A 23,893-nucleotide genomic window follows, 5' to 3' on the forward strand; every position below is an offset into this window, starting at 1 on the left:
CGAGGAATTACTAATTTATTTCTATTTGTTTTATTTTAATCATTATTTTTTGAAACTAAATATTTTGGTCACTTACTTATTAGTTGGTCTAATTATAATTTTAACTCTCCAATATTTACTCATTTTTAATTTAATTCTAAATAAAAATATTTAACAAATTTATCCTTTAATATTTATAAAATTTATCATTTTAATTTGAATTCAAAAATTAAATAAATTTAACCCTCAAAATTATAAAATTATTAATTTAATTTTAATTCCTAAAAAAAATAGCCATCAATCTAACTCTTTATCTTTTTAGGTCTCTCTTTCAATGACATTTCATCTTTATTATAATTTTTCTTCTTCACACGCTTAATGAAAAGTAAGTTTACGATGGGATTCATGTATTCTTATAATACATAGAGAAAAAAAAGAAAAAACACAGGCTAACATCATTAAAAAGAGAAATAAAAAAAAAAGTAAAAATGAAAACCAAAATGGACCTCCATTAGTCCTTATTCTTGGCTAGATTAGGTGTTCAATTACTAAATAGAGAATAAACAAATAAAATCCTCCTCATATCTTTCATTTGGGACTTGCTAATGTGTACCCACAACCGTCACAAACACACAACTTTAAACTCATGGCTAACTAAGCAATTTTAATGGGTTAATACTGAAAATTTACCATCATATTTTTTTTAATTATTGAAAATTTTTGCTATACATTATTTTTATTGATATTTATCATTATATTTTAAAATTAACTACTTTTATATGTTTGAATTTTATCATTAAAATTTATCATCAATTTTAATTTTTTATTATTAAAATTTACCATTCAATTTCAATTTTGATAATTTAAAAACATAATTCAATAAAGATTTCTTTTAAGGAAAATATTTGGTGCAAAATACTAGCCCTTATTTTAATTGTTAGCAATAAGTTAATTTATAAAATATAAAAATATATAAATTGAATTGAAATTTGTATTAAAGAAACAAATACTTGAAAAAATTTAAAAACTACATGGATTAAAAATTAGTTTACTTTTAAAAAACCATTTTTATTATTTTAATATTATAATAATTAGTTTATTATGGTTGAATATTAAAGTAAAATATAAAATATTTATTTATTAAAATTGTCTTCCAATTATTCCAAATTAAAATTGAATAAAAATAATATATTAGTGGCAAAATTGAATCCAACCAAAAGTAAAACCATAAAATTGAATATGAAGTTAAAACATAGTGAATGAAATATAATGAAGAAATTTTAATTTTCAAAGGCAGACATATAAATGTTTGAATTTTTATTAAATTTGGATTAAGGGTTTGATTATATGATTGATTGAATTGGTTGAGAGTGTAGTGTAAACCTGATCCATGTGCTGATGGGATGAGTGGGAAATGGAATCCATTTCATTGATTGAAGAAGCCTGCATCAATAACCAATTAAAATTCAATACAGAAAATGAATCCCCTCAATTATTTTGACTGAGATATGGTTTTGGATCTGAGGTTAAGCAACAAGCAGCAGCTGAGCCACCATTAATTGGGAAAATAAATCCCCGGAATTACACAACTTAAGAGCCTCGTAAATCAGCTCTGGATCTGTTGCTTGCTGTAATAAATAAATTATCCTCTCACTGACGCACACAGCCACCATTACATAAATACCAAGCAATAACTTGACAGAATTAGGTAAAAAAACTTTTGTAAAAAAAATTATGGTATTTGGTTAGGTTGGGACTCTCCATTTGAGATCAGAACAACGTCTCAGTCGCTTTGATCTTTAATTGTCTTTTAAGAATCGAATCAAAAGTGAAATAATACACAGGGAATTTTGGGTTTAGTCACTCTCACACTTTTCCTTTCAAACTCCACTCACACAAAAATAATTATTATTAAGAAAAAAGAAGTATCTTTAGCTGCTTACTGCTTGATGTAGTGAACTTTTCAAAAGCCAAATACAAAAGCAACTGTAGTATTACTTCAGAGTATATAAATATAAATCTATATATAGTAGTTCAATAGGAGTGAAATGAGCCTTTAATTCAACCACTGCAAAGACCATTGAATCTGGTTGGAAGGAGGAGGGTTGCAGTGAGAGAGAGATTTTCTTATTTCCTACTTTTAAGGTCTCGCCGTCATTGGGTGCCACAGAGTTGTTCTTTTTTTTATTTATGATTTCAGCAGAGAGAACCATGGTGGCTGCATTAAAGTAAGAAGCTGTTACTACGCCTAAAGTCTTGACTGACGAAGAGGAGGCAAGCAGACCCAGAGCTGGATTTTTGAGGCAATTATTTCTGCCAATTCTTTAAACTCTTTATCCCCATTTATACAAGTCTGTGCTACACATAGTCTGCCTGTTAGTTTCTTTGGCTTTTCCTTTTTCATCCAAGACATAATATTTGGGGGTCATTCGCACATATCTGCTTGATTTTCTTCAATCTTTTTACACGAAAGAGACAACTCAGAACAAGGTTTGTGCTCAACTCACTTGACTTTTTTCTTTTTGGAGTTTCTATGGAGTTTATCTTTTTCTACATTTTGGATCTGGAGTGTTATTGACTATCGTTTTCCTGGGGGGCTGCTCTCGTTTTTATTATAATTTGTCTCGTTAATTGTCCTTTTATATGATTCAGATTCTACCAGGATTTAGACGTTAAAACAATGTTGCCTCAAAAGCAAGCGGAAGAAGCTATCGTCTCCAACTTTAGCGAGACGGGTCATGAAACCAGAGAAGAAGAAAATGAAGATGAGCAACAACAATCGATGTTCAGCGTTACGAGCTTACTCTGGCATGGTGGCTCCGCCTGGGATGCCTGGTTCAGCTGCGCCTCCAATCAAGTACCCATTTATCTTCACCTACCAGTACCCACCATTCTTTAAACCTCTTAATGTAACAAAGTTTTTCTCCTTTTGTTTTTCCTTATAGGTGGCGCAAGTGCTATTGACACTTCCCTATTCCTTCTCTCAGTTGGGGATGCTGTCAGGGATTTTACTTCAGGTATTTTATGGACTGATGGGAAGTTGGACTGCATATCTCATCAGTGTGCTCTATATAGAATATAGAAGCAGGAAGGAGAAAGAGAATGTCAGCTTCAAAAACCATGTCATCCAGGTTAAGAAACCTGCTGAAACCCACTACTACCACCATTACTGATGCTTAATCTTTCCTTGCAAAACCCTGAAAGAAATATCTAAAAAACCTTACTGTTTGGATTTGCAGTGGTTTGAAGTGCTTGATGGGTTGCTGGGTCCATACTGGAAGGCAGCTGGACTTGCTTTCAACTGTACTTTCCTCTTATTCGGATCTGTCATACAACTCATAGCTTGTGCTAGGTTAGGAGGATCCATCTTACTTCTTGATTTAACATCAAACTTAAGCAGAATCTGAAACTGGGTTTTTATTATTTTGTTCTTTTGTTATGCATGATAACAGTAATATTTACTACATCAATGACAAGCTGGATAAACGGACATGGACCTACATCTTTGGTGCTTGCTGCGCAACCACAGTTTTCATACCATCCTTTCACAACTATCGGATTTGGTCTTTCATTGGCCTTGGGATGACTACCTATACGGCCTGGTACATGGCCATAGCTGCTGTTCTTCACGGCCAGGTAAAATATATAAAAAAAAAATGCCATGCAACCACCGGCTTCAATGCTTTTTTTCTTTTTTTTCCTCTTCTCTTTGCTTAACATAATTTTGGTGCTTAGGCCGAGGGCGTAACTCACAGTGGTCCAACAAAGCTAGTACTCTACTTCACCGGAGCTACCAACATTCTCTACACCTTCGGCGGACATGCGGTGACTGTGTAAGCTTTTGGGTTTCTCCTTGAAAAGTTGGAAGTGATAATAGATATTCATTTCTCTTTCTCTTGTTTCTACGCGGCTTTTCTTTGCAGCTTTTGCCGGCCATCTCGGGGTTCGAGACCAACACAAAATCATGCAAACAACTTTTTGTTTGCTCGTAAATGAACATTATAATCCCACCCACGCCCTTTATCCATTTCTATAGGAAATTGAACAGTTAAATAGCCATATGTTCAACTTCTTTTCTTCGTTTCTTCAAAAAAAAAAAAAACTTTATTTTGGGGGTTCAATCATATATTCAACAATTTACGAATTGTTTTCGCAGCTACATACATCTTGATTCTAACAATTAGCCCAGTTTAGTCTCCTTTGTCTTTACCTGTACCATAATTTCTCTATAATAGACTAAAATGTGATTAGTTCATTCACCCAAAGAATATTACTAAAAAAGTTACATCACTTGGCTTTAGGGCATTTTTGCCATTTAGTTATAATTCCTAAGCAACTTGTTATATATACACTAAGATTAAGCTAATGAATGAACTTTATTGACCATTTTATCACTTTCTTTTTTTGAGGTAAAAATTACTTTGACTGAAGTTTTTTTTTCCTTTTCAGGGAAATAATGCATGCAATGTGGAAGCCTCAAAAATTCAAGTGCATATATTTGTTGGCCACATTGTACGTTTTTACCCTAACAATTCCATCTGCTTCAGCCGTGTACTGGGCATTTGGGGACCAGCTTCTCAACCATTCCAATGCCTTTTCTCTCCTCCCTAAGACCGGTTTCCGTGACGCCGCCGTCATCCTAATGCTTATTCACCAGGTTCCTTTATACTAGTATTTTTTTTTTTTGCTTCATAATTAAACCAGCGAGTTTTCTGAATTCGAACGTGTAATAATGGTTTTATTTAATAGCAAAACTAACAGTGGGATATTGATGAAATGTTTTGGCAGTTTATAACATTTGGTTTTGCTTGTACTCCATTGTACTTCGTGTGGGAGAAAGTGATAGGGATGCATGACACGAGAAGCATTTGTTTGAGGGCGCTGGCTAGGCTGCCAGTGGTGATTCCGATATGGTTCTTGGCCATCATCTTCCCATTCTTCGGACCCATAAACTCAGCAGTTGGTGCTCTTTTGGTTAGTTTCACCGTCTACATCATCCCAGCTTTAGCCCATATGCTCACCTACAGAACAGCCTCTGCCCGACAGGTAAAATTTTTTTATTTTGTTACCCAGTTTTTTTGGACTGTTATATAATCTATCACTTCACAAAAGTTTCAGTAAGGCCATCATCTTGTTGTCCCACTTGCCATTATTGCCCTCTTTCTTCATCACTTCATGTATGGTGCTAGTTGTAGTTTCTTTGTTTATGAAGGCTATGTTGTTGGGATTTAATTGTGTGGAGAAAAAAAGGGATCGGGATGGGGGGAGTCTGCAGCAAGTGTACAAAAGCATTTAAGGCTTGGATTTGGAAACATTATTGTGTCTTGGATTAGCTGGCTGACTTGACTGTTCCCCTTCCAGTTTGGTTGTGTATAAGTTGGTCACACTCTATATCAACAAATGCCTAACCCCAATTGACTGATTTGGTGGCCCAACTTTGATACTAACCCTTTTGGGTGTAAGGATTTTGAACTTATTCTGAGTGGTTCGTTCTCTTTTCCCTGTTGTGAGCAGAATGCTGCAGAAAAGCCTCCATTCTTCTTGCCAAGCTGGACTGCAATGTATGCAATAAACGCCGTGGTTGTGATGTGGGTGCTAGTGGTTGGATTTGGGTTCGGTGGATGGGCTAGCATGACCAATTTTGTCAGGCAAATTGACACTTTCGGGTTGTTTGCAAAGTGCTATCAATGCAAGCCTCCAACACCAGCAGCTGCACAGCACCACTAGTCTTACTCATGAATCCAAACCCCAACAAAAAAAAATTGAATTCTCTCTTTTTACTCCATGTTTTGTTTCATACATAGGGAGATAGCAAAACCTCCCCTACATGTGATGTATGTTAGATTTTGCCTTTTCTCCTTTATATATATATATATATTTATCCCCTCCCCCCTCTCTAAATTAGTTGTTAAAATTAAAATAGTGTGCTTAATAGTGATGATTCCTTTTTGTGTCACGGCAAAGGCCTAAAATTAATCATAAAATAGTCTTGTATGTTTAACTTCACTTCATTCTCTTCTTTTGTTTATATATATTGCTAATTTTTTTCCTTTTGTGCAATGCTGGTTTATATAAAAAAACTAAGGGTCGATTACATTATACATTCACAAAATATTAATCTCTAAACTTCAAAATATTTTACTTGAATCTTTAAATTAAACATTGTTTCAATCAAGCCATCAGCTTTCACATCAAATGCCACTTTAGATTGAACATGATTTTCTTTTTAAATACATATAGATTAATAAATATTTTCTAAAGCTAATTGATAGATTGAATAATAAACTTGATTGGAATAATGAAGATCCAACTCTAAAAAACAATGAAAGCGTATGGGTGTATAGTATATGGTATTTTGGACATGTTTAGACGGGCCTTTTAACATTAAATTCAGTGGAGGAAAGTGGGCCATGGACCCGCGCCACATTCACATGGGTTTCACGTTGACTCATCTGATTGTCACATGCCACTCTTTACTCCAAAATATTCCCTCCCAAAACTTGGAATGTGAACATACCTACACTACTAAATTCATGTATCTCACCTCACGTGGCTTCATGTATAATCAAAAACCAATAATCATATAATATATCTATCCTCACTAAATTATTAATAAATTTATATTATAATTTTTTTAATTTTAGAAAATTATAATATGATAATTAAATTATTTAAAATTTTTTATTTAAGTTATTAAGTTGTGAAGTTTTTTTTTATTATAAAATTATAAAAATTAGTGAGCTTAAAGTGACGATTGGATAGGTGAATCAATAAACATTGACAAATAGAAGAACATATGTTAAGTTCAAGTTGATCTGATAGTCAATGTTAGAGCTCGAAGAAAAAACCTGTTTGATTTTTATTTTGCAAGTTGAAGATAATAAAAAAAAAAGGAAAAAGAGAACGATAGTTTTCAATTGGTCTAGACAAAGATGAACAAAGGCCATATACCAATGATTTTAATAACTCAATGACTTAAATGAAAACTTTAGAATAGTTTAATAATTATTTTTAATCTTTTGAAATTAAATTACCAAAATATATATTTTCAGATAATTTAATAACTTTGAATATAATTTAGGTTTATATATAAAACACTAAAATATATATTCTACTCCATACACTTGAAGATATTTTATTAAAATTCTAAATATGGTATATGAAAAACGTAATGATGCAATTTATGGATAAATAAATTTACAGTTAAATTTGGAATTAATGAAACATGCCATAGAAAACGAAAGTAATATCAAAATTCGACGAATGCATTAACGTGTGAAATTTAATAAATTATTAGTATAAAAAATTATATACATTTATGATGTTCTACCCGTAAAAGATATTAAATGCAATTTCGTTATGAAAATAAAGTTTTATATAAATTGAAGATGAACATATGATGTAGGACCAAATTTATGCCCGGGACCAATAAGCAGAGCTCAGAACACCAACCATCCAATTAGCACCCACTAAACTGACCACTAACTCCTAAACTATCCCACTAACTCCATCACCCCACTAAGCCACCCCATTAACTCCATTACCCTACTTGCCACCATGGAAGGAGGCAATCAGTTGTAAAATTTGGCTATAAAAGCCATTCAAAACTATTGTAAAGGGGGGTTAGTTTTTGGAGATTAATCAAAGATCAAAGCAAGAGATTTTTTTTTTTGTCTATTATCGTTTTAAGTTCTTTGTTTGTCTATTTTTTCATTTCAATTTTATTTTATTTTTTTATACGAAAGTAAAAATAAAGGGAAGAAGCTTACCCATTTTAAAATTACCGAAAAAATGTTTTTTTGAGGTTCGACTGCCGTGTACGGTGGCACCGATAGTGGCTCATAGGGGTCTGGTGACCGGAGCAAGGTCGGACTGATGGCCAGATTTAGATGGGAGGGAGAGAGTATTATTATTATTATTATTATTATTATTATTATTATTATTATTATTATTATTATTATTATTATTTTATTTTATTTTATTACTTTTACTACTATTTTATATATATTTATTACCATTATTTATTTATTATTATTAGTAACATATTGTTATTTTTATTATTTTATTTTTATTATTATAATGACACTATATTAACTAGTTTTGTCTTGTTATTACATTCATCACTTACATTATTACTACTTTTTTTAATTTTCTTTATGCTTGCTATATTTTAGGCATTAATATATGTTATTAGGGTTATTATATTGCTATTTTCATATTGCATGTTATCATATTTTTTTTAAGTTTCAGCCGCCCAAATTCATTTTATTCAAAGATTTATCCTCGATTGTTTTCAAAATAAAGGCAATGTTCGATATTTAAGATCCACGGGAGGATTGTGCCCTAAACGGGATGATTGTGCCCTAACTTACTGGGTTCTAATTTTCCTCGTTGAATCTAAATAACCGAGTACCCTTCTCAAATTTAATTGTATGAGGTTCGAATAAAAAATCTATTCTTAAAAATTCGGGATGTTACACCCTAACTCACTGGGTGTGGCGTTGCGTTATATTGAGGATAATGATTTCCAAAATCAAGGCAATATTCGGTATTTGGGAGTTCTGAGAGATTGCGTTCTAACTTACTGAGCATCAATTTTTCACAAGGCTCGGATGACCGAATACCCTTCTCTTGAACCTCCTTACATGAATTGTAAAATCGAAGACCAACTTAATTCCGAAGGTCTAAAATGTTGGACCCTAACTTACTGGGTATGGCATTTTTTCCTTTGAAATGAGTAGGGCTTTACATTTTATTCGAATAATCCCGATTTTCTTTCAAATAAAAGGATCGTACTCTAAAATCTTTTCAAATTTCGACATCAAGACATCAACTAATCAAATAGGTACCAATTTCTGGGCGTTACGAGGGTGCTAATCCTTCCTCGTACGTAACCGACTCCCTGAGCCCATTTTCTCAAACTTAGCAGACCAAAAAGAATTATTGTTTTAATAGGCCCAAATGTTTTATTAAAACGATTGATTTTAAGGTGGCCCAATCTCACCTTGGAAAAGATTGGTGGCGGCTCCATTTTTGTTTTTAAGTCGACTCCCATTTTTCAAATTTAAAATGGTTTCGACATATGATATCAATAGTCTTTTTTTTTTTAAATGTTATATTTTTTACCATCCAAACACATGTCCAACACCTTTAAGAGAAAGGTACCTGAAATGTAATCAGCTGAAGCTCGAAAATGTTGTATCATTTCCCTAAAGTTGACAAAAGAATGAATAATCCTTCCCCTTCCTTCTACATGTTGCAATCATATTCAACAAAGCTCATCCACAAAACAAGCGTAGACTTAGAAGGTTCAACAATGAGGTCTAAGGCCAACCTTTCAGCATCCAAAAGCTAAAGTTGTGGAGGTCACAAAATCTCTGTCCTTAAGTGCAGATGATCCGGAGAGCAGTGGCGAATCTAGAGGGGGACTGGCATGGGCTTTGGCCCCCCTAAAATATAAAATTATTATTTAAGCCCTTAATTTTTTTAAAAAAATTTAAATTAGTAAAGGTAGTACTTTGGCCCCCCATAAAATTATAAAAATTCCATTTAATCCTTTAAAAATTATAAAGATATGGACTATAAAAAATTAAAATTTCATTCGGCCCCTCCTAGAATATTATTCTGGCTTCGCCCCGGCCGAAGAGTATCACAAATATGGGTGAGCGTTCAATAGAATCGAGTAAAAAAGTTTCGAGTTAATCGAGTTCACAAGTTCTATTTTATTATCCTAACTCAATTTAAAATTTTTTAGAATCGAAGCTAGTGAAATTAAAAAAAATTGAACATGTCAAATAAAAATATTGTTATAGAATAAATAATTTCATATTAAAGCACATAAATTTAAGACCATAAATATTTGAAAATTTTTCAAAGAAAAATATAATAAAAATAAGATACTTGAGTACAGAGGTGTTCATGGGTCGAGCTACCTGGCCCGGCCCGAAGGCCTGCCCGAAATATGGGAGGGTTTGGGCATTACGGAAATTTTCAGAATAATTTGAATTAATTTATATCATTTAGTATTCATTTTCATGTTTCATATAACATCCTTTTCATATTATAATTCTTGTATCATATCAAATATTCTATCCGTTGAATCATTGGAGTTCTGATGAATTTTTCAACAGTACACTCAAAGTGTACATTTCCTATTCCATCAATTCATATTCAGAAATAACCCTTAGAAAATTTAATCATCAAGTACTCTCTCGATGTAACTGTAGTGAATCAGGATTAGCTGTTCAGGTCAAATCCTATCCACCTTAAGTTATCATAAGGAATCATATATCGTGTAACCGTAGCGAATCAGGATTACCCTCTTCAGATCAAATCCTATCCACCTTAGGTTACCATAATGAATCATATATCATGTAACCGTAACGAATCAGGATTACCCTTTTCAGGTCAAATTCTATCCGCCTTAAGTTACCGTAGTGAATAAGGAATAAATCCTATTCACTTTAAATTACCATAGTGAATCAGGAACAAATCCTATCCACTTTGAGGTATTATAGTGAATTAGGAACGAATCCTATCCATTTTATATTCTCGAGAAGGCTTTTTTCAGATTAACCGTCCGAGTTATCTATTTCTGCAACAAATGCAAGAACTCTTTCATTTGGGAAATCACCTATATCCATCCGGAACTCAATATTCAAACAGATTTTATCCCTTTCAAGTAGTTTCAGAACATGTATTATTTCTTTCATTTCAACATCCATACATTTCATATATTCAATTCAAACATCATATAAAATACAATACAATATTTAAATTGACATATTTATATGCTCATTCAAGTTATACGAACCAGAAATACCAAGATTTAAGGGCATTTTGGTAGTTTATTATTTTCCCAATTTTCACCCGATCTTAAATTAATAATTTCATTCAATTTATTAATTTAGATAATAAAACAATTCATTCCCTTCAATTTGGTCATTTTTTACATTTTTACAAAATTATCCCCTAAAGTTTTACTTTTATTCAATTTTGTCCTTGAGCCTAAAACATGCAAATTAACCATACTAGGTGAATATTCATATATATTTTCCTCGTCCTCCTCTCCATTCCACATCCTTAATGTATATAACATGCTTATAAGTAACATTATCTATAATTTCACTATTTACTTATATGTATATTCAAACCTATCCATCTGTGTCATAGTCACTAAATTATTTTTATCTTAAGATAAAGAACTCCAAATTAAGATTTGATAATTTTCCTAAAATTAGATTCACATATATTCTTACAATAAAATTTTCAGAATTTTTTGTTTAGCTAATAAGTACATTTTATTCTTTAAAGTTACCCCTATTCTGCTGTCTGATAGTTCTGACCCTTTTTTGCTAAGAATTAATTATCTCCTTGTACGAGATTCAGATGATGTTCTTGATTATTTCTATTGAAAATAGACTCATTAAGGATTTTAAACATATAAATTTAAGCCCTTAATTATTTTTCTCCAATTTTTTTATGATTTTCCAAAGTCAGAATAGGGGAACCCGAAATCATTCTAATCTTTTCTCACAAAATTTATTATATCTCATAATTCTCAATTCCATTGCTTACATTGTTTCTTATATAAGAAACTAGACTCAATAAGATTTAAGTACATATTTTGTTCATCCTCTAATTCGATTTCCACAATTTATGGTGATTTTTCAAATTAGGCTATTGTTGCTGTACAAAACTGTTTTAGTGCAAGATGTTTATTTACCATGTTTATAACACATTCTTATTTTCTTTCTCTACACTATTTCTCATTACTTTCTCTTCACTACATATCAAGAACATAAAACCTTATATAAGAAAACTCTACATTAACATCATTTCCATGCTTTTTCAATAGTATCAAACTTAAAAAAAATTGAAATCTTGATGTTCTTACCTTGTCTCATTGATTTCAATCTTTAACTTGATTTTCTCTCTCCTCCAGCTTCTATTTCTTGAACCTAACTTCATATTCTTGATCCTCCTAGTCTCCTTTTCATCTTTCTCTCTTGATAGCTATGAAAATTCTTTTGATTTCTAAGTGAAAATAGTAGATTTTTGGTGGAAGGACCAAATTGTAAAGAAAAGAAAATTTTCTTTCTTTTCTTCTCTTCAAACATTGGTTGCATGGATGGAAAGATGATAGAAATTCTTCATCTTTCCTTCCTTATATATTAAATAAATTAATAATAAAATAATAATAAATAGTAAAATATCTCATTAAAATATTAAAATAATATTTATCTTAATTAAATAATCATAAAATATCACCACATCATCATTACTTTCTAGATTTCTCTCTCTTTCAATTGACCATTTTTCCATTTATTATCTTTTAAAATTCTATCCTTGAGTCATCATTTAATTTGGTAAAATTATCATTTAGTCCCTCATAACTCTTCACCTATTCAATTTGGTCCTAATTCATCTATTTTCCTTAGTTTCTAGATCATTCCACCCTTAAAATATTTACACTATTGGCCCTTCAAAATTTTTATATTTACACTTTAACCCCTCAAATTTTGAGTATTTACTCTTAGGTAACAAAACGTTTCACACTTTTACAATTTAGTCCTTTCCTGAATCAAGATATCATAATTTACTTCACAATGTTGTCATAACTCAAAACTTCCCTTTTTGTCACTTATTTCCTTATTTTTCTATATCAAGGATAATATATTACTATAGAAATTTTCAAGGTATTACATTTTCTCCTATTTTGCTACCATTTTACTATTATGTTGCTACTATTTTGTTATTATTGTTTGGATATTGTATAAAACTCATTTTATTGTTAATTTTCTTATTATTTTAAAGACATTTGTTAATTTTTTATTATTTTAGAGGTATTTGCTTGTTAAGTTGCATTTATCTTAGTGTTATTTAAGTCTACATATTTTTTAAATTTATTTTCAATTTGTTAGGAAATATTTATTTTGATATTTTTAGTATTTTTGATGTATTATATATATTTAAAATAATATAAAAATAATACTGGTGGCTTAGCGGACTCAGATTTTAATATTTTTATCTGTGTCGGGCTTGGGCAAAATTTTAGGCCCGTTTTTTGGGCTCAGCCCAGCCTGAGCCCAATAAATGCACATGATTTTTTAGTTGAGCCCGGCCAGGCCCAACCTGACCTGGCCCATGAACACCTCTACTTGAGTATGATACATTTGAATTATTAATTAGCCCCCCAAACTTATTATTTTAGCAAATTTTTAAAATTCTAATTTTTTATATATTTTTATATATTTTTGGAATTTTTGTAAATTATTTTCAAAGTTGACAAGGACAAAAAAGTATTTAAATCAATCTGTTATTCGAATTATTTGAATTGTGAAATCCAACTTGAATAACTCAATTTGATTAACTTGAAATTCATTATTTTATTTTATTGTTTTCGAATTGAATCGAGTTTTGCTCACCTTTAATCACAAAGATGGCTGCCACTTCCTAGCAACAGAAAAAGAGTTGTTGAGCTCTTTACTGAGTGAATGTAAGGATGTTTTCATTGGATCTGGTGCCTTAACTGTAGTATTTTTGTCTATATACACTTGTAATTTTAAAACAAATTGGTTTAAAAAAATATTATGCATTAATTTATATGACTTTTATAAATGTTTTAATTTTTTTGGCTTGACTCTTATTCAATGATTGCAAATATTTATAATTGTATATGACATTTATTTTCTTGTTATTTTATTGGTAATTATATTGTCGATTACTTTCTTATACTAACATACTACAAATGATGATTTTGATTTTAATTTTAATTACTTGTTAAAATTTTTTTCTCAAGTATTATTAATAATTATAATTTATATTACTAAAATGACATAGATAATTACAAAGCAATTACCCTCTATCAATTAAGTATGTCTTGGAAATTACAATTTCTTATAATTACTGGGTGATGTAATTACTACCTTAATGTTACACTTTTATCTAATTGTAAGTACACCATTAAAGATTATGAAATTTTAAGCTAAAGTATTAAACTATCTAAAGGTGAAATAGGTGACTAAATTTCAATCTTCAATAGTATTTGTTGTTTTTGTTTAAGCACATGGAACAGATACATGGTTGTCTTGTTGCTGTTCTTTTTTATTTATAAAGGATAGGTGTCTAATTCCAAACGTCCCCATTTGACAATGCTGACTGACTAATTTAGATCAAAGTACGAGAAGTAAGTGAAAGGGAAGAGGCATTGATTAGGCATTTATCCGATTTCAGGTCGTCATTTTAACTTTTAGTCATGATTAGGTAAAAAAAAAAAAAAACCGATTCATGTGGGAAAGCTGGGTTCCAATAAGATGATAAATATGGTAGTGATCGCAAAATCTACCACATGCTGACTTCTTTGGTGCAATTATTGCAACCTCATCAAGTTGATATTCATTCCAAAAAGATGGCTTAGGATTCTATCTTCATAAACAGTTTAGTAATTACGTGTGTTTATGCATAAAACAATTTGATAAATGTATAAAATATCTAATAATAGAAACGGGTTTTTAAATTTTCTTGTCTATGCTCGAATATGATAAAAGACTATATAAGTTGCAGAGACAACTCAAGTTTATTTTGATTACTTTTCTTTTGGCATTCAGTAGTTATTTTGAATTCCGATGAATTTGGAGTCAAATTAATTTTCACGTGAAAGCAGCAATTTCAAAAGATTTAATTAGATTCAGATCAGATTGCAAAAGAGGAATGATTAACATTGCAATTTGCAAAAGGGTAATTAGGGCCATGGACCTTACTGTACTTACTCCTTTGGGCCATCCATTTTAACTTCCATTCTCAATTAAAGAGTTTGAACATTGAAGGCTTAAACTGAGCCAACATTTGAATCTTAACTCAATCTACAAAATGTAACTTGGTTTGGAAAGGGAAACCTTGTAAGATCCATTGTGTCCCCCAGCTGTGTCCATTTTTTTTTTTAATTACTTGGTTGCTTGATACTTTGTGCACCAATTATTGGCATTCTTCAACCGGTAAACCTATAAAATAAAATAAATTGAAATCTGTATACAAGTAAACTCCCTCGTAGTTGTACAAAACTGCTTAGGCTGATATGAGAAAGATGATTGAATAAAGAAAGTGAGGCAGGAGCAGGGTCCATATTCCCATTCTTCAAGTCATCAACCCTGGTTTAAGCTGGAGTATTCTTCACTTAAAGTCACCTCAATGTGACCGCAAAAACATTAAATCCACCATTGAATTCAGGATCCTGTACACTTCTGGGGTGTTCATGAATCTATACAAATTAAATTAGTAAACGTATGCACAATCCATCAGGGTTTGGTGCCGAACAGTCAATCCAATGGCTAACAACTATCTAGGTCCCAAAGACTGCCAGCCGAACAATTTGAATGTAATTTCTCACTCAATTCCACTGCACTATTCCATTCTTTCATCTACACAAGCATTGGGAGGTGGAGATGAATGATCTTCATTCTCTTTTTCTGTCAATCCCCAAAATCCAAATGTTGTATTCTCACGAAACGAATCTTATAAGCATTCCAAGTAATATTTATCATATAAAATAAAATCAAATTACTAAATGCCTCTAAATTGAAGAAAATACAAAAACATCAAAAATAGAAAGAAAAAAAAGAACTAACTTGATGAGATTACTTGGAATCTAACAAGTTGAGTTTTTTTCCTTTAAAACTATGTACAAACTTGTTATTCTCCTTCAAAGTTTAATCAAAATTGTAAAGGGTAGGGCACTAAGGGTGGGTTTGGGGCGGCGCTGCGGTGTCGTGCGGTGCGTTTAGCTTACTTTTTGTCTCACCCTACAGTATCGCTACAATATCTAATCTCACCGCCACCACTATTTTTACACTAACTACAGGTAAACATACCGCCCATCCAAACTCAGCCTAAGTTATCTATATGGGTAACAAAAAGTATAGCAGCAAAGGAGATAGTGGAGAGGCAAACTGGCACATTCATGGGTTAGTGGATTTTTTTTTTGAAACAATGTTACAAAAACTTCCGAACTGCACCATCAGTGTTCAATTGAATTCAATTTTTGAACAGGGCTGGAGTCGGAGTAGGAATTTGCAACTTAGACACATTTATTGTTTAGCCCAACTATAAGATGCTTTTTCAACACCTAAAGATATTCCTTGAAAAACAAATAGATTGTGATTCGTTCAAATATGCTAGACAACCATTTCAAAAAAACATTGTCACTCAATCCCTTCCATTTGCATAGTCAGCTTATTCTGTAAATTAGACGCTAATCACTCATGTAAACCTCCAAAAAGGAAAGCATTCAACTTGACTACTAGAATTATTTGAGACCATATCTCATTTGTTGCAGGACAATCACGAATAACATGTAATATAACCTCAGAGACATGCCCACATAGACCACAAGAACCATCATGTCCAATCCCTTGCTTCATACATTCCAAATTAGTAAGTAAGCATTGTTTGAGTACAAGCCATATAAAGTACCTAACCCTTTGAGGCCCTTGAAACTTCCATGGAAGCTTCCAAATCATCCCCTTAGGATTCCATGACTCCTCACGAATTTTTCAATAAACACTTTTGATGGAAAAGAATTCGATTGATGACCTAACCCAAATGATCCTATCAGATCCTGCTTTCAGATGGAGGAGAGGAAGGCTTAGAGAAATATTTTAATTCTACAAGAGAATTCAAAGATAAATAAATATCTTCTTTTTTTTAAAATGAATTACTATACTTTAAATGTCACATGTACCTCTCCTTAAAACTTTGCTAAAAACTCTGATAATAATATATTAAATAATTTTCCGTGTAATATTGTTGGTGGGTCAAATTTAAACAAATTGTGGTTGTACATGCATATATACATGTGATCATAATTATACTAATAGAGTAAATGCATGATATCAAAGAGAATTTTCTTGCATGCATCTGAGGAGAAATGGATGTATCCTAGTCTGAACCAAATTTGGATGGATAAATGAGAAAGTGACTGAGACATGCCTGGTTTCAGGTAGTTAATAATACCGTTAAGAGATACGCAGGGATCTCATGGAATCGGCTCCATAATTCGGTCCTACTTATAAATGCGTGAGCTAGGATGTTCAGGGGAACAATATATATAGATGGATGTGCCTTGTTCTTTTCATTATTACTGTCCTGGGGAATTCCAAAGGTATCTCCCTTATCTAGAATGAACATATTTACTTGATGAAATTCTTTTCTTGGTTTCTGTATAGCATTTAATAAAATGTGTTCTTTATTAGCTTGTTTATAAAGCAAGCTTCAACCATTATCTAATGTAAGAACATCCCTGTTTAAGTCAAGTTCCAGGTTTACTTATAGATATGAACCCAGGATGTGTGTCATCTAGCACAAAACTAGACCCTCCCTCTTCTGGTCTGTTTTCTTTTACCATGGCCGGCTTTTACTTTTGTTTTCTGGCAGTTGTTGGCATATGTGTTCCTTTTTTATTTCTTCTTTTGTCCATATTGAGTTTCTCAATAACAATGAATTGTGTTTTAATTCTTGAATTGAGGGTTGATTTTGGACAAAAGAAAAAAAAAACATTTTGGATTATGATATCATCGGAGATAACCGAAGAACACGATGAAGAGAACCCTTATTTCATCAATTCAGAAGCTCAAAAAGAAAGCATTAGGCGGATAATCCAGCACCAGAAGTCTCTGTGTTGGTCTTCATCATCATCGTCTTCGATAACTTCCAACACAGCGGCTTCGAGTTCCTCCATTTCGTCTTCTCGAAGAAGTAGCAGTTTATTAGAGTTGATGAAAAGCGGAAGCACGTCATTGAAGAGATTATTCGAAATGGAACATACTAGTTTGTTAACTCATTTCCAGGATTACAGTGGCTCACCAATCGTAAAATCTGTACCTTTATGGGGAAGTGATACAGATGGTGAAGTAGAGGATCCCTGGGCATCGATTAAGCCGATTGGATCGATAGATAGGTTCGAAACCGGTAGCCTAAGTGGCTCTGTTTCAGATGGTAGTTCCATGGGGAAAGACTCTAGATTCAACAATAGGAAAACAAGAAATAGTAACCGTAGACTGAGCAGGAAAAAGTCATATAGGAAGCTGCCAGGTTTTAGATTCAGGTTGAGGTTGAGAAGACTTAGGATTATGATTTGTGGTAGATTGTTCTGATTTATCTGTATCTAATTCACATTAAATTTACAAATGGAAATCATAAAGAAATGAAAAATCACAGACCTCGAATTCGAGTTCCTTTCAAGCAACGAACTGTACAAAATTGTGAACCTGTTTGAATCGACTTTACAATGTGCAATCAAGAACTATATATCTGATTACACAAGACACAGTGTTCTGATAATAATTTTCCCATTGCGCTTCCCTCTTCAACCATTAGTTTGCTACTTTGCTTATTCCAGAGATGGAGTCCATAGCTCTTCTCGTTTAGCTCTTGCAGCTTAGCTTCAAACCATTTGGGGTCAGCCTGTTGTGATGGCACCTTAAAAAGGCGAACTATTTTAATCCAATCAACAGGATAAAAGGCCACAGGTGGCAAGATGGTGAAATTGTAACCAGGTCTTCCTTCCACTCTATGAACCACCCTGGAAACCATATAGGGACCATTATGTCCCCATTTGTTACCATCAAATGTTAAAGCAAATTCCTCAATGAACTTGTATAGGAGGGGATGGTTCTTATCGAACACCAGAACTGCATTGTTCAATCTCGTCCAGTTCTTCGTCGAATTAATGCTTTGTGCTCCTATTGTATTCTTCAGACCTTTAAAACTTTTCAGCACTATGAAATCCGTGTCCAAGTAGACACCTCCGTACTTGTATAAAGCTGCAAGTCTCATTAAATTGGATAGATTCTGAGCCAGAGGGATCCCACCAGGGTCCTTTTCCCCACTCTTGATGTCATTGAACCAAGCTTCGGCCGGCGTATTGTTGAGCAAGAATGGCAAGTCTGGGGTCACTGCTTGAACTTTGAACCCCCGATCGAGCAGGGGTTTAAGGATCATGTGACCCTGGGCAGAGTCCAGGGTTCTTGATAGAATCATCAGACAACCATGAGGATGCGCCTTAAAAACACTTTCCACAGCTAAGATTTCTCTTGCTCCAAAAGACTCAACCGTCGAAATCCATGTCATGAAGAATTGAACCTCGCACTTATGATTAAAGAATTCCTGGACCCGACCATGGAACTTCTCCGTCAACTCGTCCGACCTGAAAATCTCGTTTTCCGGTAGTTTTCTACGGATTCCCCTGTGAAACTGATCATTTTCACTATCACCTTCAACGATCATATTCCTTTGCGTAGAAATAGTGAATGAAATAGGAAGAACATTGAAGGCAGCCGATTGCAGCGACATGTTAGAAATGATACTGTATGCAAACATAAAAAATATAAGAAGCGAAAACAAGACAATAGAAATAACAGGCGATTTGGACCGGCTAACTAGCCGGTGCCCAAAAATTTCATGAGAAACTACTCTTTTAAACGTCATGGTACTTGGCAAGATATGGGGTGGAGTTTCAGAAGCAATTAGAATTTAGAGCTCCCGAAATAAAGCATGGATGGAGGTCAGAGAAGAAAGAGATGGTTTCAAGTAAATAAAAAGAGAGTCAGAGACACGTCCCAAAGGAAACATGTATAGAATTAAATATATAAAAATGGGAAACTATGAAAATCAATTTGTTTTTCCCATAGTTGGTTTTTCTTTACACACGTATTAATATTTATTATAGGTCTAAAGCCTGGCGTAGTGATTGAAGAATTCTAAAGGCATGTTGCCAGTCGTGTTTGGCAAGTTTGAAAAGCCGCCAGCCGCCTGGGTGTATCGAAAATAAAGGATGGAAATTAGCAGTTTCCTTGACCCTTCTTACGAGTTCTATTTATCCCGTCCTGCTTATATGACTAAATGGATGTTAAATTCATGCTCTTCATGGGTAAGGCTTGAAAGGAATAGTTGAGGCTATCCATAATCCTACAAAAAAGCCAATAATCATGTTATCTAAACGTTTAGTTCTTTAAGGAAATTTTGACCAATTTTTTTATTCCCATTAATAAAAACAACTCTCCGATATAATATTAACTGACAAAAATAAAATAAAAAAACTTGTCCTTACTTAAACCTGCTTTAAAATCTAAGGCCGATAAAGAAGAAAAGTCATAATTTTGAACATTACTTGTTAATTACCAACCCTATCTAAAATTACTCGATTTATTATTGACTTCTTCCTTTATTTATGCTTTGCAAAAAAACTATTTTATTTTTATTAATATGACCCACATACACTCTTAAATACTATACCTAATCTTCAGTATCTTGAATTTGTGGGTTTTAAGTTTTAACTAAACTCACATGATATTGATTTTTCTTAAGTAAATCTTTTATGTACAAATAAGCTTAAATTTTATCCCTACCATTCAAAATATTTCATGTAATTATTCTTTTAAAAATCAATTATTTATTACACATTTTAAATAATTTAATTACACATGATATCTACAATCATAATTAAGCAAATCCATTAAGATTTATTTCTTGCAATAATCGTGCGAAAGTAATGCGGATTTCTGACTTTCAGGATTCAATTAATATACTTGGAATAGATTATGGATTCTGACACAGAACAGGTCCGACTCTAATTTTTTATTTAAAATTATGTTTAAGTCTACATCCAAAGTTAAATTTATCAAAATTTGTCTAAATTACTTGTTTTAAATAAGGTTAAATTATTATTTTTATTTTTTATTTGATGTAATTTTACTTATATATTTTTATAGCATCATCACTAGTTCGTTAAGTGATTTTTTTATCGAAATGATTTTTATAATATCTATTTTAATAATATTATAAAGTACAAGTTTAAATTATAGGTTGTCCCAAAATAATAAAATATCTATTTAGTTCTTCTAAAATTATAAAATATAAGTCAATACAATAATGAAATTGTATTTTAATTTCCATAGAAATGTTAATCTAATATTTCCCCAAAAAAATCTAACTTCACCATTATTGGAATATTAGATTCGATTTTCTATTTTAATATAAATAACGCTTAGTATCGTTCATAATAATACATCTCGATAAATTCCACCCATACATATTTGAAATGCGGTGTCTCAATCGTATAAATTTTTTAAAAATTTAAATAAAACTTCGCTTGAAATCTATTCAATATAATTCATTAATATTTTATATTTAAAATCTATTTAATTTTATTAATATGTTATTTGTAAATATTTTTATATATTAAATATTTTAAAATAATAATTAATCTGAAACGATAGATCAAAGTATCAATATATAATAATACTAATCAAATGTATATGTATCTGTATGGTACTCACTGTGTTGACAAAAACCAATCTATACGTATATTACCTTATCTTACGCTAGCTCAGTAACACCCAAATTTCAACGCTTTATAGTTTACGTTTCTATTTTTCTTTTCCTTTTGAAATTAGTAATTCTTATAGGACTTAAAATTGGTTGAATTTAATATCGGTGGAATTTGAACTCTATTGATGAAAGGTTATAATTAATTTTAAATATTGTGTTAAAAAGCATATATAATTATAGATATAATCAGAACTTATATTTATTTGTCTTTTTATTAGATTTAAAAGATTTTGTAAAAAAAAAAATAAACATTAATTGAGTTTGATGGGTATAAATGATTTTAGGAAATAAATTATTGAAATTTATTGTTTTAAAATTGATGATAAAAATAAATAAAAAGTAGTGGAAGGGAGCAAAATAAGTTGATATCAATTATAATCGATTAACAAGAGAGGACCAATGGGTTTCGGTTGATGATGTTTTAGGGAAATGGTTAAATCAAGCTATTTAATTTTTATGATGTAACCATTGAAATTGACTAATTCTTTGATTTTGACCCATCTGAATTTATAAATTATATGGACCAGCATTGGAGGTCTTGAAGACCAAAATTTGGTCCCTAATTATATTTTGGAAGATGAGAAGTCCCTATAAGGTTTAAGTATTTACAATTTTTTAATTGATAAGAATTATTTACAATAAAACAAAAACCTTCAATTATTATAAAAATTAGTCATGAATCATGATAAAATTGTACTTTTTGTTATGTCATGTCAGGTACAAAAAATCATCATAAAATATTTAATTAGAGATAATAAAAAAATCAATGCTGCTTCATGATAATTTATCTTCTTTTCTTTCTTGCAGGTCTTTACTTCTCTGCAACTTGGATTTAGCATTAAACTCATGTGTGCATTAACAAGTTTAATTATATTATTATATTTATTAATAATGGTCGATTGTCCATGTCTTAATCTCTAAATTAGCTCAATTAATTATTATACAAAAAAATCCAGGCATCTAACAAACACAAAGATGACAACATGTGGAAATTTCTGCATTATTTTTATTTTCCATAAGTATTTTATCCATTAATTGCTGTATTTGTAAATTGAGTAATCAAATCGTGACTACATGATTAATGACGAATTTAAAAGGATGGAATCAGGGACCGCGCTAGGGGGCGGAGGAGGGCAGGGCGGCTTGCCCCCCAAAATGGTGAATTATAGTTTAGTCCCTTTAAATAATAAAATTTTAAATTTATATTTTGAATTTTAAAAAATTATAATTTAATTTTTATTTTTTTAAATATAATAATTTTATAGTTTAATTCCACTAAATTTTAAAGTTTTAAATTTACACGATATTAAAATTTTATTTTAACCCTTCAAAAACTTAAAAAGAGAATTCCTAGCTTGGTCCTTGGATGGAATGGAGGCTTCATTTTTCTCCATTTTTTATTATTTTTTTCTTTTTTGCCCATAAACATCAATTGGCTCCACATTTGACTTTAAGCACCATTTGATTGCCTTCTTCATTGGGTCTAAACTATACAACTTGCTTAAGCACGTCCGCCCCACCACACACTGTTATAGGTTTTATTTAGATTTATTAGCCTATATATTAATATCATATTTGTATTCTGACCCCAAACATACATCATTTTAACTTTTAATGGTAAAATTTTATTAAGAGTAAAAATATATTGTAAAAACTTTTTATAATACATTATTAATAAAATCTAATTGATTAAAGCATTTAAAAATAATTTAAGTTCAAATTTAAAAGGTTTGATCCTAAAACCTCAAATTTGAGATATTTTAATTGGGACATAGAGAATAGAATTTTGTATTATTAATTCTAACATATTATATTTACAATAAGGGCCATTTTAATAAAACATGTCAATGTTAGTGGCCAAACTGGTCATTAAATCATAATTTTATTATGTTTATGTATTTATTTTAAATATTCATATTATTTTTATATGGTATATGAATTTATCTAAACAGTACCGTTTAGATTTTATTTTTGTAAAGACAAGTTGTCTGGCCATAGTGCTTTATATATTTGTAATGATTTCCATTTCAGAATTTGAGCAAAACAATAATTCAAGGGTGTTTAAACAATTAATTCAACGATTAATTAAATATTATTAATATTAATTGAATTTTTAATTTTTACCTATTAATCGAATCAAAATTTATATAATCTTATTTTTGGTCAAAATAAGTATAAAATATATCAAAAAATAAATTGATAATGTCAATTTGATCGAATTAACCAAATTAAAACTACATATAATTTGTATTATTAATTAAGTTTGGTTAATTCGATTAATTATCCGATTTTGAACCAAACTAACTAATAACTAAACTTTAAAAAATTCATTAACTAACGTCCAACTGAATTAGGTGAAATAACTAATCGATTCAATCGGTTAATTCAATTTTAACCGAAATTTAAACACCCCGATATAGCATATATGCTGTTAATTAATTTATGTACCTTACCCTGTCGAAGTGGAGTTAGACTCCATATATAGTGTTAGAAAATTCTAATGTCTTCTTACACTTTAATTAGAAAGAAA

The 23,893-nt window shown here is 31.2% G+C and overlaps 2 protein-coding genes across 3 annotated transcripts; one reads left to right on the forward strand and one right to left on the reverse strand.

Annotated features, from left to right (window-relative positions):
* The first annotated feature begins 1,793 nt into the window (after nt 1–1,793).
* On the forward strand, nt 1,794–6,039 carry LOC108454672 (auxin transporter-like protein 2). Of its 2 annotated transcripts, none has more exons than XM_053019500.1 (9): nt 1,794–2,282; nt 2,632–2,836; nt 2,925–3,110; nt 3,219–3,331; nt 3,432–3,615; nt 3,715–3,812; nt 4,429–4,636; nt 4,768–5,025; nt 5,494–6,039. In XM_053019500.1, the coding sequence occupies exons 2-9, from the start codon at nt 2,660–2,662 to the stop codon at nt 5,704–5,706; spliced, it is 1,437 nt and encodes a 478-aa protein (XP_052875460.1). In that variant the 5' UTR covers nt 1,794–2,282; nt 2,632–2,659; the 3' UTR covers nt 5,707–6,039. The 2 variants fall into 2 exon arrangements, with proteins under 2 accessions (XP_052875460.1, XP_017608694.1); XM_017753205.2 differs by having other exon boundaries at nt 1,796–2,469.
* Nucleotides 6,040–18,102: 12,063 nt separating this feature from the next.
* Nucleotides 18,103–19,924, reverse strand: LOC108456221 (uncharacterized). Its single transcript, XM_017754817.2, has one exon. The coding sequence runs from the start codon at nt 19,459–19,461 to the stop codon at nt 18,271–18,273; it is 1,191 nt and encodes a 396-aa protein (XP_017610306.1). The 5' UTR covers nt 19,462–19,924; the 3' UTR covers nt 18,103–18,270.
* Between the last annotated feature and the right edge of the window lie 3,969 nt (nt 19,925–23,893).

This window comes from Gossypium arboreum, chromosome 9 (assembly GCF_025698485.1).
Source record: "Gossypium arboreum isolate Shixiya-1 chromosome 9, ASM2569848v2, whole genome shotgun sequence".
NCBI lineage: Eukaryota > Viridiplantae > Streptophyta > Magnoliopsida > Malvales > Malvaceae > Gossypium > Gossypium arboreum.

Coding starts and splice junctions, on each gene's coding strand:
- LOC108456221 (XM_017754817.2), bottom strand. CDS start 19,461: ATGACGTTTAAAAGAGTAGTTTCTCATGAAATTTTTGGGCACCGGCTA.
- LOC108454672 (XM_053019500.1), top strand. CDS start 2,660: ATGTTGCCTCAAAAGCAAGCGGAAGAAGCTATCGTCTCCAACTTTAGC. Junction 3,616..3,714: donor CTGCTGTTCTTCACGGCCAG/GTAAAATATATA, acceptor TTTGGTGCTTAG/GCCGAGGGCGTAACTCACAG. Junction 4,637..4,767: donor TCCTAATGCTTATTCACCAG/GTTCCTTTATAC, acceptor ATGTTTTGGCAG/TTTATAACATTTGGTTTTGC.